At 55.5% G+C, this 15,645-nt stretch overlaps 1 protein-coding gene across 2 annotated transcripts in view; it reads left to right on the top strand.

The window, feature by feature from the left end:
• Positions 1 to 15,645, top strand: part of FBLN1 (fibulin 1) — an 84,383-nt gene that overhangs the window by 26,514 nt on the left and 42,224 nt on the right. For both annotated transcript variants that reach the window (XM_055563017.1, XM_055563081.1), the window contains exons 5-13: positions 1,634 to 1,693; positions 3,053 to 3,154; positions 3,754 to 3,891; positions 5,244 to 5,381; positions 9,504 to 9,647; positions 10,681 to 10,809; positions 11,309 to 11,434; positions 14,147 to 14,266; positions 15,086 to 15,217. In XM_055563017.1, the coding sequence (XP_055418992.1) occupies positions 1,634 to 1,693; positions 3,053 to 3,154; positions 3,754 to 3,891; positions 5,244 to 5,381; positions 9,504 to 9,647; positions 10,681 to 10,809; positions 11,309 to 11,434; positions 14,147 to 14,266; positions 15,086 to 15,217 (1,089 nt within the window). The remainder of the gene's footprint in view (positions 1 to 1,633; positions 1,694 to 3,052; positions 3,155 to 3,753; positions 3,892 to 5,243; positions 5,382 to 9,503; positions 9,648 to 10,680; positions 10,810 to 11,308; positions 11,435 to 14,146; positions 14,267 to 15,085; positions 15,218 to 15,645) is intronic.

The raw sequence follows: 15,645 nt of genomic DNA, 5'->3' as shown, positions 1-15,645 counted from the left end.
ATTTACTGCAGAATTACTAATGTGTGTGTTTTTGCTGAGGTCTGTTTTCTGTGTGGGTGTATCATGCTCTCACACGTATGTGTTTTAGAAGACACGGGAAGGTAGAAGGAAGAGGAAATCAACACAGAGATGGGCACTGTTTCCATTGGGTCGCATTTCCTCTCCGTCTTTTTTCTGTCTTTCTTTGCTTCTCTCCTGTAGGCGTGGCTGCACTGAGGAGACCCTGGGTTTGTACTTTCCCACCCAGCCTTGCAATGTGATGGCTGCTGAATTGCGATGGAGTTGTGGTCACTGTCATTCCATCTTGTGGCGGCTTCCATCAGCAGGGGGCTTGGTTTTCAAGTTGTCTAGGGATTCCTGGGTGTATCCACCGGAGTTAAAAGGGCTAACGCATTTCCTTTATGTCAGAACTGCAGTGCAATACCGCCCTTTAAATCAGGGCCCTGGCCCCCCGCCGCCTCACTCTTTGTTCTGTTGCCGTGTTGAATCTCTTTTAAAAACATTTTTATTTATTTATTTGACTTCAGTGGGTCTTAGTTTCAGCATGCAGGATCTTTTAGTTCTGACATGTGAACTCTTCGTTGCATCTTGTGGGATCTAGTTCCCTGATCAGGGATCAAACTTGGGCCCCCTGCATTGGGAGGGCAGAGTCTTAGCCACTGGACCACCCCCTCTGTTGACTCTTTTTATTAAGGTGGGGGGCCTTGTCTGTGCCAAGTGCTTCACCCTCAGAGCAGGTGCTCAGATACCTTTGTTGAACAAGCTGAGTGAGTGACTATGGATGACTGGCACTAAATTGAACTTTGCAGGCCAAGTGGATGAAATCTGTGTATTCTCTTCCTGGGGCTGCCCTAGGAAGGCGTCACAGACTGGGGGGCTTAAACAACAGAGATATTGTCTCCCAGCCTGGAGGCCAGAAGTCCGAGACCATGGTGTTGGCAGGGCTAGGCCTTCCAAGTATCTCCCCCGGTATCCCTTGGCTTGGAGATGCCTGTCTTCTCCCTGTTTCTCCACTCTCTTTTCTTCTGTGTATCTGCCATGGAGTCCAAATGTCCCCTTTTTGTAAGGACACTTGTCTTTGGATTAGGGCCCCCTCTCACGACCTCATCTAAACCTGATCATCTGCAGTGACCCTTCTCCAAAATAAGATCATGTCCCCAGACACTGGGGGTTAGGACTTCACATCTTCTGTGGGGGGGGTGGGTGGGGAGATGGGACCCACAGTTCAACCCGTAACAATAAGCTTTCACCAGGTGCGTTGCCTTGTTTGGAGGGTGTGACTGAGTTTATAGTAGGGCTGTGGTTGTTGCATTTGTGGAAATATTCAAGTAATGTTGACAACATAACCACACTTGGCATTGCGTGGATGACTAACAGGCCCTCATGCCGCTGCCGTTTCTGGTATAATAGATCTTTTAGAGACTTAGCGACATTTTGTTTTATAAGTGTGATTCTGTTTTTCAAAAGGATGAAATGAACACTGAGCTGTTTATAAGAAGACGTACAGACAGGTATTAGCTGCCTGATATTTACAAGAAGAGAAAACATTTGGAGTGGCCTGTGTGCTCATGTGGGTGTGGACCACCGTGTGGACAGCGTGTGCACAAACGTGTCTTTGCCTCTTTCCCCTTAGCTAAGGTTTCTGAGATCGAGGAGGAACAAGAGGACCCCTACCTGAATGACCGCTGCCGAGGTGAGCCCTGTGCCTCCCCAGCTGGTGGATAACGAGGCCCAAGGGAGGGTCAAATGCTAATCTGTCTGGGAGCTGACCTCAGGCTCTGCTCGGGTTCACTAGGATTCACCCGAGATGTGCCCTTTGGCTGGGAGTCCGCTGCAAGTCCTGGTCACCTGCACTCCTGGACTCCTTCCCTTCCTCTCCTCCTCGCTGGGACCTGGTGGGCGAGTGAGGGAGAGGGTGGACTTGTAGCGAAGGGCTGCGTTCTTGTGGCTTGTAGCAAAGAAGCTAGCATTCAAAGCCCTTTCATCACGGCCCACAGACTCTGTGGGTGACTCTATGGGGGGGTCACTCTAAACAGGGACTGCCAAGGCTGGGGGCCCCTTAAGGGATGGGGGTGAGTGTTGCTTCATTTTGTGGCCTGGCGCTCCAGCCATACCATCTGTAATATCCATTTGTCTCATAAGAGCGATGCTTTCAAATTTAAAGTCAGTGGGGCCTTACAGTGTTGTTTTCCATAAGATAAGACTTTATTTCTCATGACGGAACATTCCTACACATCTGGACTGGCAGGTCTGCTCCCTGAGGGCATATAGTGACTTGCCTTATGTTGGGCTTTAATTACGGAGCCAGTTTAATCACAAAATAATGCGGTCTGTTACAATGGCATTTGGCACCGAGGCCCTGGGTGGGGGAAGGGAGAGCAGAGAGCCCCAGAAGGACCCGTAATCCTCCCTGGGGGGCGTGGGGGGGATCTTCCTGGAGGAGGGGGGCGGATAGTTGGTTTGCAGTGGGCCAGGATGGACTAGCCAGAGAAGTGACATGGGTGGGGGGGTTGCGGCAACTGGAGCAGAGACTTGAAGACCCGCAGCAGCTGGGCCCTGGTGGGCGGTAGGTCGGGGGAGGGGCAGGGGACAGGGAGAGGGGAAGAGGCTGGACAAGTGGGCAGGCCATGCAGGCCCTGGGCAGCAGTCCAAACTTCATTTTGTGGAATCTGTCTGGTGGAGGTTTGTCCCCATGAGATTAGCTCTTTGAGCATCTCGCTAGCCACCCTATGGGAAGCGTGGTTGGAGGGTTGGGTACCAGGGATGCTCAGAGAGCCAGGTGAGTGAGCAGCCGGAACTGAAGCACTGCCAGTGAAAATGGGGTATTGGGGTCCCGCACGCCCCTCCATCTGTCAGATCAGGGCCAGACCTTGGGGGTGTCTCATGGGAAGGGGGTTGCTATGAAGGCTGCAGTGGGCTCCAGCCTGGGGAGCCTGCCTTTCTGCATCAGTCCACCTTGAGGGCACTCCCTCTGGCCCCATCCAAACAAAGAGAAATCACCAGGAGGTCCCTGGGTGCGCCGGGCCTCTGCTCACATTTGCTCTGGTTCCAGGCGGCGGGCCCTGCAAACAGCAATGCCGGGACACGGGGGAGGAAGTTGTCTGCTCCTGCTTTGTGGGGTACCAGCTGCTCCCCGACGGCGTCTCCTGTGAAGGTAAATGTCGTCCTGCTCTGAGAGCCTCTGCCTCCGCTTGACACCCAGGCAGGGCCCGCTTTGCACAACCTGGGGCCCTGTTCATAGGGGAACTACGGCCCAGGACCAGCTTTCCAGCATCCCCCAGCCACGGCTTTCAGCTAGGAGAATGTGAACCCCGGGCTGGGAAAAGGGGGCAGGCTTGGGGTCTGACTGGGCTCTGAGTCCAGGATCTGCTGAGTGGCCCTGGGGGCATCCCCAGCCTCTCTTGGCCCCTCATCTGTGAGATGGGGGAGATGGAGGGAGGCGACAGCCCTGATAGGGGGGGTCTCTAGGGTCACACGACTCCAGTTCAGGGCCTGGAGCTTGCTTAGCAGATGCTCAGAAGGAGCCATAGATGTGAAATAGATCAGCCGGGGAGAGAAACCATTGCTTTTGCTTTGCTCTGGTGGGGAGCACCCAGGGCTCCACTCCGGTACAGAGCGTGACTATCACAGGCCTGCGGCCCTTGATGGATGCAGAGAACTGACCCCACTCTGCCTCCTGGTCCGTCCTTCTGACGCAGCGTCAGGATCGGGCGTGCTTGCCGGTTACTCCTGCGTTGCCTGTGTCTCTCCTAGATGTCAACGAGTGCATCACGGGCAGCCAGAACTGCCGGCTCGGGGAAAGCTGCATCAACACAGTGGGCTCCTTCCGCTGCCAGCGTGACAGCAGCTGCGGAACTGGCTATGAGCTCACAGAGGACAATGACTGCAAAGGTACGACAGGCTCCGGGTCGCAGAACCTCACCCCGGGAGTAGCTGTGATGTCATGAGAAGGTGGCTGGGGGGGTGCAGGGCTCCATGCTGTGTCCCCCCGTGACTTGCCTGGGGCACCGCCGACCCTGTCACTCGTGAAGATTTAGCTTCTTGACCGTCGTGCTGAGTTAATGACAGTGGAGGGTTTGGGTTTCTGAAAAGGCTCAAAGCACGATCATTTAAAAACAAGACCAGGGCCGTCGCCGGCCTTCCAATGGTTGGGGCTTTGCCCTCCAGTGTGAGAAGGTATGAGTTCCGAACCTGGTCGGAGAGCTCATATCTTACATGCCTTGTGGCCAAACTACCAGAACACATAAAAGGGAAGCAGTATTATAACAATTTAAGAATAAAGACTGAAAAACAATTTTAAAATAACAACAAGACCGGAGATGAATTTCAGGTGCTCGCATGTGCTTTCTGCTCCCATCCCCCCAATTTTTTTTTTTTTTTTTGCACAACAGCTGCTGTCCATCTGATTCCAGGCTCCCTTGAAGTTCAAAGCATATTCCCTTCCGCTGCGTAAAAAGCATGACATTTTTGGCTGCTGGCTTTCCCCCGCCAAACCATAGATGTTATTTGGCAGATAAGCCTTTGATGAGGATCTGTTAGAACATACTTTTCTGCTGAGGGTTTCCAACCCTTCGGAACGACAAAACCACTTGTGTAAAAATGTTGGTTGAATTATGAGGGTAACGCAAAAGCAAGTCACACCCTCCTGACGTCCGAGGGCCTTTGGGCGAGCTCGGTGCTCCCCACCCCTGCAGACTCCCTGGGCAGCTTGGACCACGAGAACCCAGGGTCCCTGCCAGCTGAGTATACACTTTTGAACATCTGACAGCCCATGAACTTCAAGGGAAGGGCAGCCAACACGTTCAGTCATGACAATCACCATTGTTAATATTTGGGATATTGCAAGGACTGAAGAATGAATAAGTTTATAGGGACTGTGTTTATTGCCACTAAGATCATCATCGCTTTATAATCTAAAACTTAACATGTGCTTAGCCTGAAATGAAAACCAAACCAAACCAAACCACCTATTGCCAGGAAAATGTCTGGGTTATTTATTATATAACAAAATTTGCATCATAAGAGCCTTGGGGGGATAGTCAGAGTTTTAAGTCTTTAGCAACACGAGCCCCGTTTGGCTAAGGCTCTTGTATGTGACCTCTTTATTGGGATGTTTTGGGTTATAGTCTGAGTAATGAGCATTTAAAGGAAACAAAAAAAAAGCTTTCTTGTGATTTTAAAGTGTTGTAAGATGCTTCTGGCAGGACTCTTGCTAACAATTTCCTTTTTTTATGATGTACCAGATATTGACGAGTGTGAGAGTGGTATTCATAACTGCCTCCCCGATTTTATCTGTCAGAATACTCTGGGATCCTTCCGCTGCAGACCCAAGCTACAGTGCAAGAGTGGCTTTATACAAGATGCTCTAGGCAACTGTATTGGTAAGACACTGCTGCCAGGGCTCAGGGGGTCCGCCAGGCAGGGGAACCGTCCGGTCACGGGCCCTGTCTCTAGCAGGCGGGGCACTGCACAGGGTAGACAGAACAGGGGTCGGCAAGCTTTTTCTATAAAGGCTGGATAATAAATTGTGCATTGCAGGCCGTGTGGTCTCTGTCGCAACTCCTCTGCTCTGCAGGTTGCAGCTGGAAAGCAGCCACGGTTATGTAAACAAGTGGGCAGGGCTGTGTCCGAATAAAGCTTTATTTACAAGCACAGGCGACAGGCAGTGTTGGGCCCCAGGGCTCTAATTTAGCAATTTCCGATTCAGACAAAAGAGCTTGAGTTTTGAAATCAGAGACACTGGTGTTGAACTGAAGGTGTGTGTGCGTGTGTGCTAAATCACTTCTGTTGTGTCTGACTCTTTGCGACCCCATGGACCCTGTCAGGCTCCTCTGTCCATGGAATTCTCCAGAATACTGGAGTGGGTTGCCATTTCCTTCTCTAGGAGATCTTCCCAACGCAAGCATCGAACCCGTGTCTCTTAGGTCTCCTGGATTGGCAGGCGGGTTCCTTACCACTAGCGCCACCTGGGAGCCCCAGGGAAGCCCTCAGTAGTTTTAAACACTACCGCCCTGGGACCAGCCCAGGAGACAGGAGGTGGGCCTGCTTTCTCCTGCAGCCGCCACCTGGCCGGATCACTGTATGCTCTTGGCATTTGAGTCCAGGTCTGCCAACTGTCCTTGCCCTCTGCCCCAGCAGAAGATTCTGGGGCCTCCCTTGAGGTCAGACAGTCGTCCCCCTGGATGTGAGCTGCAGGTGCCACCAGCCAGAACCCACGCTGCTGGGGCTGCCCTGTCAGCCCCCTGGAAAGGCTGGCAGCGCCATGACAAGGGACGGGACTTTCCATCTTGTGTCTGTCTCACGCCCTCGCAGATAAATCTGCATTGATCTTTGATTTGACTGAAAGCCCTGCCCCCTTTTATTGCCATCCCAGGATGTTTACAGACAAACAGCAGCAGCCCCTTAGGATGGGGGTGATTTTATCTGCAGCCAACCCCAGTCTTTGTTCCTGAAACAAATTTGCCCCCTTTTCACGGGGCGTCTGCACGGTGGGGGCCTCAGCTTGGCTGCACTGGCCCCTCTCCAGCCCCCTGCCCACGGAGCTGCCGTCACTCGAAGGGGGCCGGGGAGCAGGAGGCTTACCGCTCTCCCTGGGCCAAGACGGGGAGGGGCCTGCCCAGACTTTCAGGGGGCTTGCAGGGGGCTCCGCGGAGGAGGGCTTCTGTCGGGGCTGGAAACCCTGACTCATGGCAAAATCAGCCCGAGTTCCACATAGAAGGAGCATTTACAAGTCTCAACTTAGCCCCGGTTTCCCACTCCCCACCCGCACCCTGGTTTGAGGGTGCAGCTCTGTGCCGGGGGAGGGGCCAGAGCAGGAGCCAGGGACCCAGGACTGGCCGCAGCCCAGCGCCCCCCACTCCCTGAACTTGGGTCTTTGGAGGTCCTAGAGGGGTCTCTGTTTTTGTGTGCCCACGATCCTTGCAACCAAGTTCAGGAGTTTTTCTTTTTAAAAATTGCTATTTATTTCAAAAGTTTTGTCCCTCTTTATTTGTGAAAAAGTGAGCAAAACCCAAACGTAGAAAGGGCCGGCTTCTTCCCTGCTCGGCGATGCCTGTGAGCCCTAGACTTTGGTTTTTATTCAAAGTGGGGCCACACAGTTCTGCTACTTGCTTTTTTTTTTTTTGACCTGCTGAAGTGTTTTGATATCATTTCATGTCAGTACCTTAATGTCATCTTTTTATCATGCCAAAAAAACCTTCACAAGGAGAAGATGAATCAAGGAAAAAGGAGGGTGTCAGGATGATTCGGGGCCAGGGCAGTCCCCCTCTGCCACCCGCGCTCCTGGGTTCCCTGCTCGCACACTGCTGGGATGCCACTCTCCCTCCCGCAGGACACAGTGACCTGTGCTGGGAAACTCTGACCTCGAGTGTAGCCAGAACTATCTTCCTGGGGCTTCTGGAGCCAGCCCTGGGCCCCGGGAGCCTGTCTCTTCCCCTCTGGGCACAGGCCGGCGGCCCCGTAGCTGCAGGGCCCCACGCGGGGGACCAGCGCAGAGGATGGGAGCGGGTTTTCACAGCAGAGGCCTCCATCCCGGTCACAAAGCGTAGAGTGTTCTAGGCCCTTGAGGTCTGGTCATCGAGGGCCTGGCCACTATCACGTCTTCTCCAGGCTCTCTCTCTGCTTCTGTTTCCCCCTGCCGGCCCACCTTCCTTTCTGCTTTCGTGAGGACCAGAGAGGAGGCCAGCACTGCGCTGCTTGCATGGCTGATCCACTCCAGGGGTGCTGGGTTCTGTGGCCATGGGGTTAAAGGGCGCGAGCGGGGGCCCTGGAACAGCTGGGATCATCCGGGCTTTTCCCAGTGGGGCCCTAAGAGGCTTGTACGAGGCCTTCCCAACCTCCTCAGACCTTGTGTGTTATTTGCTCTCTCTGTTCCCTCTCCCGGCCACGCATTCATTGGCCCCCTCCCTGATGGCCTGGTCCCTACCTTGTGGCACTCACAGGCTGGAGGGCTCACCCCTCTGTGGAGCTCGTGTTTTCTCAAGGGGCACTGGTGTTCCGTGGCACAGGGTTTGGGAGCTGTGGGCCCGATTGGGGGAGGGTAGCGGTGACGGTTCTGAATGCTGCGTTAGTTCTTGATGCACGGCTGAGCTTTTTTCTCTAAAGGGCTAAATAGCGACCTCACTGATCTGGGGTCTCTGTCGCAGCCACATGGAGGCGGCCGTAGACGATCCGTAAAAGCACGGGCCTGGCTGTGCTCCAGGAGAACCGAATTTACAAAGACAGGAAGTGGACTGGATGTGGCTGGTGGGCTATGCCCACCCCAGATTTCAGGGCCCTTGTCCCGGCCGGGAAGCCGGAGACCCTGGTTCTGCACAGAGTGGGCCCTGGCTCTGGCCTGAGTTCGGGGACTTTCCTGTTTATAAAATGCAGATTTTAATCCCTGCAAGCCTGTCTTGTGGGTTCGATGTGCTGGTTGAGGGTGGGACTGGAGGCGAAAGCTTTCGTAAACTGTAAAGTATTGCGCCGGTGAGACCATCCCGACAAAGGCTGTTGTTGACAGGGCGAGGAGGGAGTCGGGCTGGCTCTTGTCTGGGGAGGATGGGGCTGGGCTGCGAGGGGAGGAGCACAGCTGGTCCTGTACCATCACCCCCTTCTCTTAGCCCCCTAGATGTTTATAGGTGATTTGGGAAACCTTTAGGTCCTTTCAGAAGGCTACTTCTGGTAGGAATTTCACTCTGTGCAGTTCTGCACCAGGGCTGAGCGTGAGCAGTCATGTAAACCCAGTTCTGGTTGGTTTACATGTGTTGGGCCTGTGTTTGTCAAAGGGGTCCCCCGTCAGAGGGGTGTGCAGTCGGGGAGGGACCCCACTGGGCCACGAGCTCAGAACTGCCCTTCCCTGGGCCCTGAGTTCACACAGGCCCCCCAGACCCCGGAGTAGGGATGGGGATGTCGGGGGAGCTGTGCCCCAGAGGCTGTGCTCATACGAGAGGTGTGTCCACCAGGCAGACTGGGGCGATGGCTCCCCGGACAGGCCCAGAGGGGGATTTGCGTGGCTGCTGGAGGCTGAGGCTGGAGGCTGGGCTGCAGGAGAGACCGGCCACGTGGCTGGGAGGCGGGCAGGGCCCGGCAGTCACTGGAGGCGCCCAGAGCGCTAGTGCCGACACGGAGGGGCTGCCGCGTCTGTTCCTCACCCCTGCTCAGTTCAGGGAAGAGACTCACTGACCGTGTGGAGCGTGTGAACCCAGGATGGCACCTGAATTGCCAGGTTCACTGTGTGGGACTCACAGGCAGGTGGCCTTGGCGTTGGTGCAGTGGAAGATGGAGGTGTTGAGGGTTTAGGGGCAGGGAGATGGACCCGGGGGGGGGTGCTTAAGGTGGGGTGTGCTACTGTGACCTGGGAGCCAGGCGGGAGGCTGCCGTGTGGTCCAGGCCGAGCACATCATCTTAACTCCAACTGTGGTTTCATAAAGAGGAGGGAGATGGGACTTTTTTGGAGATCTGGGTGCTGGGTTTGGGAAAGCCCTCCAGGATTAACCCTGCCATCTCTATCTTTCCCCCCGTAGATATCAATGAGTGTTTGAGTATCAGTGCCCCGTGCCCTATTGGGCAGACGTGCATCAACACAGAGGGCTCCTACACGTGCCAGAAGAACGTGCCCAACTGTGGCCGTGGCTACCATCTCAACGAGGAGGGAACCCGCTGCGTTGGTTGGTATTAAAAACGAAAGCTGGTTTGAAATGGACTTTTCTGTCTGCTCCAGCACAACCCTCCCTTCTCTGGAAGGAGAGAGCAGATCCCCAAAGGAAGTGGTGTGCACCTGTCCATCTATCCCATGGCTGATCGCCAAGCCTAGGTCTTTACTGGCTATTGCCTGGACCGTTGCAGTAGAATGCCAGCCCACCTACTGCCTTCAGCTTTGCCCCTTCAAGTCTGTCCAATTTGTTCTGAGCTGAAAGCTCTCTCGCCCCTTCCTGCTCAGAGCTCCCTTTGGTGATGGCCCCTCACTGGGGCAGACAGATGACTGATGCTCCAGCTTGCAATTTGTGTATGTACGAGGGTATTCAGACACTTCAGTCATTTCTGACTCTTTGCGACCCTATGGACTGTAGCCCGCCAGGCTCCTCTGTCCATGGGATTCTCCAGGCAAGAATACTGGAGTGGGTTGCCATGCTCTCCAGGGAGAGCACCCAGGGAGCAAACCTGCATCTCCTGCTTTGCAGGCGGATTCTTTACCATCTGAACCACCAGGGAAGCCCCACTTACAATTCAGTCCTCCTGAATTGACCCCAACCTCACAAACTTTATAATCCAGATGGAACAGGTCTTGCTGCTCCCCAGCAAGCCCTGCCCGTCTCTGTCTGTGTGACTTTTGCTCTTACACTGCTCCCTTTGCCACCTGCTTCTACCTTCCTGTGGGTTCAGGCAAAGGCATCCTGCCCAGATCCCTGCCACACAGAGGAGTCTCCTCCTTCCTCAGCCTCTCCCCAGTCCCTGGGCACTTTCTGCCTTACTTAACTGCGGCCACTGCTAGCTCGCAGTAGCAGGAATCCCCCGAGTGTAGAGGCTATGTCGGGTCAGCTGTCTCTCCAGTGCATAGGACGTAATCTGGGAAATCATGTTGAAGAATTAGACGATGCCACTTTGTCAGTTACGTTTTTGTGAGCTCCTTCCTTGCCTTCCGTTCTGATAACGCCTCCTCCCCCACTAAAGGGTTTTCAATGTGTCTTTCTTTTCTGCAAGATGTGGACGAGTGCTCTCCCCCCTCTGAGCCCTGTGGGCCGGGGCACCTGTGTGTGAACTCCCCTGGAAGTTTCCGCTGTGAGTGCAAAGCCGGGTACTACTTCGACGGCATCAGCAGGACATGTGTGGGTATGTGTGTGTATCCCTGAGGGGGCGGCTGGCCAGGTGACACCAAGGAGGACCAGCCTGGGGTGCACCTGTAGTGACCGCGTGGTCTGCTCCCGACCTCTGACAATCCTGAGTTCAGACAGTGCTGGAGAAGAGACCTGGATCAGGAGACCCACATTCTAGGTCCAGTCATGCAGCTCCTGGGGGGTGCTCCCCAGCTGTAGAACAGGTGCTCTGCTAGCCCCGAGACTCCAGCCCCCTGGACAGATGCCCCAGAGTCTTTGTGATTTCCCAGAGAGTCACTGTCCTGGAAGGAGCGCAAGGCTTCCCCAGTGGGCAGAGAGGCAGGGTGGTCCCAGCGCTCCTGCTGACTTGCCGTGCATTTGGGACCGGTCACTGCACCTTTCCCCAGGAGAGGAGGGCGGAGGAGGTGGGGGACAGAGGTCGCGAGCTGCCAGGGAGGACTGGCAGCCCCGTCCAGGGAGAACGCTGCCTGAGCCGCCCGCCCGCTCCGTTTCAGACATCAACGAGTGCCGGCGGTACCCGGGGCGCCTGTGCGGCCACAAGTGTGAGAACACGCCTGGCTCCTACTACTGCAGCTGCACCATGGGCTTCCGGCTCTCCTCCGACGGCCGCTCCTGTGAAGGTGAGGGCCGGCCGTGGGCAGGGGTCGGGACCGCTGGGCCTGCATCCGCTCCCTTCCCCGACTGCCCACTTCCCCGCCGCTCCCCCGGTAGGCCTACTTGGGAACGACTCCCTCGTGCCCCAACACGCATCAGATGACGTGTCAGCAGGGGCGATGCCTCTAAAAATGTGCTTGTCAGAGATGACGGCCCTCCCAGTTTCCCCTGGGTCCAGCGGGTGCAGATAACGCCTGTGCGCACGTGAGGCTGGACGAGTGGGATATGGCTGAGAGTGCGGAATCTGAGGGTGTCTGACCCACCGCCGTCCTCACGTGACCCTGGGGGCTGGCTGAACCTCACCAGCCTCAGTGTCCTCACGGGGGAAATGAGGTTGTATATGCCAAAGAGGGGGGCTTCCCTGGTGGTTTGGTGGTAAAGAATCTGTCTGCCAATTCAGGAGATGTGGGTTCGATTCCTGGGTCAGGAAGATCCCCTGGAGAAGGGAATGGCTACCCACCCCAGTATTCTGGCCTGGAGAATCCCATGGACAGAGGAGCCTGGTGGGCTGCCATCCATGGGGACACAAGAGTCATGCCTGTCTTAGCCACTAAACAACAGCAATGCCAGAGGGAAGCAAAAGCTGGATACTTGTTTAAAGTAGTAAGACAGATTTTATTTACACTCCTGCAATAGAGGAAAGAGAGTCTGGCATAAACTGGTCTCAACTCCACCAGGACAAAAAGTGCAAGCCTTCTAAATGCTGAGGCCTGCTAAGGAGTAGCACTGAAGGATGGTAAGGTCAGTGGTCAGCGCAATTAGGCCAGCTGTGTCTGCTCCCTGGCTCTGACCCTCCTGCAGAGTGTGGGAGTTGGTGGAGGGGGGGGCTCCCTCTTCTTGACTGCATTTGAAAGGCTTGGTTCCCATGTCCTTAGAAGGACACTCCTGGATTGCAGAAGATACATCTCAAAGGGACAGAGGAAGGATTTACAGCTGCAGGTTTTCTGAAGTAAGTGCTTCTAAGAAAAAGGGAGGTCAGGGACTGCAGTCCGGCGTTGGCTGGAACACACAGGAAATTCTTTCTTTAGCAGTATAGAGATTTCCCAGGCAGCATTTCAAGGGTCATGGTCTTGGGCTGATGCTGATATTTGGTCAGATCTCTGGTGGGAGCATTCGACCAAGTTGAATTAGTGCCAAGAATAACACTGCCTCCCTCTGATGGGATGGACTAAGATGAGGTGAGAGCCCAGGGCCTGGCGCATAGTAGGTGCTCCACGGGTGTCACATCTTTACAGGAATTAGGTGAGCAGGTCAGCAGAGATTGAGGGCTTCTGACCACTCTCGGCAGTCCCTCACACGCTCCCTTCTTTGCAGTGCAGTGCCCAGGGGTGACCTGTAGAGCCAGCCTCCAGACACGGCAGGTCTTACAATTCTGGATTAAGATGGATGATCACAGATATGCCAGGATGCACCCCGGCGTGTAATTCTCACCCTGAAGGATGGACAGTGTGAGGGGCTCCTGGGTCTTAGGCTTCCCCTGAGGTTCTGGGATTCATCCCCAGGAACCAGACCCAACACACACATGTAATGTCAAGGAACCAGATTCATGCATGGGGCAGGGGTGGGGGGTCCTTCGGGCCCGGGTTCAAATCCCAGCTCTGTCACGTTTATGGTCTTGAGAGTAACTCGGCATTTCTGGGCCCCAGGGTCCTCATCTGCAAAACGGGGCTAGTGAGACCCGCCTAATAGCACCAGTAGGGGCCATGAGGATGAAATACAATGGAGCCTCCAGCGTTTCACAGTGCCCCGCGTGAGAGGCCACGCTTGTGACATGGGGACTGCTGGCATCATTGGTATTATCATTTGTGGCTTGTGCTGTCCGTGGTGACTCCTTAATGACCAAATAGTAGATACTCATACCTGTTAGTGGACGATTTTGCCCAAATCCAGGACCCGGCCAGCTTTGCTGTGTCATTCCGCCGAGCAGTTATAAAGCACCCCCTGCTCCAGGCGTGCAGCAAGAACATGGTTCCTGCCTTCAGGAAGTGTCTCTGGGATGTGATGAGACACCACACTGGGCAGAGTGGACCAAGCGCACAGAGGGTCAAGTGGCAGCCAGGCCAGGCGTGGGGGTGCTGCAGGGGTGAGAGGGGCTGAGGCACTAAAGGACATTCTCCCCTGCTCACCCCTCCTGCCTTGCTAAGATTTAGCAGTAAACAAAAATGAGAAGGGACTTCTGGGCCAGAGGTCGGCAAAGTTTTTTTTTTGTCCTAAAAGCCACACAGTAAATATTTTAGGCTTTGCCAGCCACGTCTCGATTGTGCCTCCTTAACTCTGCCATTATAGTGCTCAGGCAGCCGTGGACTATGAGCGTGGCTGTGTGCCAATAAAACTTTATTTGTAAACACAAGTGGTGGGCCGGAAGTTTGCTGATCCCAGTTCTAGGCAAAGAGAACAGAAGAGCAAGAGCCCCAGGGTTGGTGTGGCTTGAAGCAGTCAGTGGTGGGAGTGGGGAGATGCCAGATCCCCCAGCCTTGAAGGGCTCGAGTGGGAGCCTCTCTCCCTTGGGGAAACCTCGAGCAGGTCCCTGGCCCTACATGTGGTAGCCTCTGCCTCTCTGTGTGTGTTAACTCGAGGGAGGTCATGGCCCATGGACGTGGGAGAGAGGTCATGACCTACTCGACTAGGGACCAGGGACTCAGCTCTGAGCGGTGGCCTCGGGACCTTGTCTCTTTCAGACGTGAATGAGTGTAACAGCAACCCCTGCAGCCAGGAGTGTGCCAACGTCTACGGCTCCTACCAGTGTTACTGCCGGCGAGGCTACCAGCTCAGCGACGTGGACGGGGTCACCTGCGAAGGTGAGCGGGGAGAGGCCGCCTCTCTCCTGTCCCCCACTCCCTGCTCCTCCTGGCTGGGAAGTGGCCTGGGTTTCTTCCCTCTGAGATGTGTTTGGATGGACTTTGCCCATTGTTGAGTGTGAGGTTTGTAAAGGAGGAAACCCACTCCCAGATTTTCTTTAGTGACATAAAAGGGAACAGTGGTGATGGCCATGGGTGCCGCCCGGACCTCGAGCAGGGCGGGGGTGGGGGAGGCGGGGCTGAGGAGTCACACCCCTGGCTCGACCCTCTGCCTCTTTCAGAAGCCCCTCACTGGGCCTGGGCCACCATCCTCTGTAACATCTGGGTTCATCCTGCACTTACCCGGTGGTCGGAGGATGAAAACATATTATGATTCAAGAGCACTTCATACACGCATGGCACAATGTTGGTGCTCAGAAGGCAACTGTTTGTAAGGTTATACCTATTTTTATTATATAAAGTGTGTCTGTTATTGGCACGTTTATAATCATCGGCATCAGGATGGAGCCGGCAGGGTACCTCTGTGTGTGCCATTCCAAAGCCTTTGGCTCCGCTTTGTTCCCCAGTCTCCCTCTCCCCGCCCCGCAAACTTCACACAAGAACTTGCTGTGTGGCCCCAGGCTAGGCCTTTTCCCTCTCTGGGACTCAGCGCGCCCTTCTGGCGGGATGGCCTCGGAGGCCACCCCGGCCCTGGCACTTTGAGACCCCCTGTGTCCCGCTCGCCCTCGGGCTGACTTCCAGGTCACAGCTCAGCCCACTGGGGGATGTAGCCCAGCCGGGGGGTCCGCACGGTGCTGAGGGTGGGCTTTGCCGTCACAGACATCGACGAGTGCGCCCTGCCCACGGGGGGCCACATCTGCTCCTACCGCTGCATCAACGTCCCCGGGAGCTTCCAGTGCAGCTGCCCCCCCACCGGCTACCGGCTGGCCCCCAACGGCCGCAACTGCCAAGGTGAGCAGGGCAGGGCCCCGGGGTCTCCCAGGCCGTCCCGGGGCTCTGCGGGGCGGGGGGGACTAAGGCCCCGCAGCCACAGCACAGGTGGGGTGCGTTTGAGGGGGACGACTGTATCCTGGGTGTGCCCTCGCCCCATGGGCACCCTGGTCTCCCATGCTCGGGCACGCTTATCCACCGGGGGTTCTGAGTCCTCCTGTTCTGCCCCGGGCAGCCCCTGGGGGGCCAGAAGTGGGGCTGACAGCCTTTAAAAGGAAGATGCCCAGCATCAAGGAAGCAGGCCGTCAGTACCCAGAGGACCCCACAGCTTAGCACTGCTGTTTAATCTCTCATTCAGTCACTCCACACACCCAGGCCCTGCCAGGTGTTAAGGGCAAAGCAGTGAGCCGGTGGTGCAGGCCTCTGTCCCCGGGTGCTGGTCTCCACTT

Source organism: Bubalus kerabau, chromosome 1, assembly GCF_029407905.1.
Source record: "Bubalus kerabau isolate K-KA32 ecotype Philippines breed swamp buffalo chromosome 1, PCC_UOA_SB_1v2, whole genome shotgun sequence".
Lineage (NCBI taxonomy): Eukaryota > Metazoa > Chordata > Mammalia > Artiodactyla > Bovidae > Bubalus > Bubalus kerabau.
Note: the sequence above shows the minus strand (reverse complement) of the source record. Positions and strands in the feature narration are given on the sequence as shown.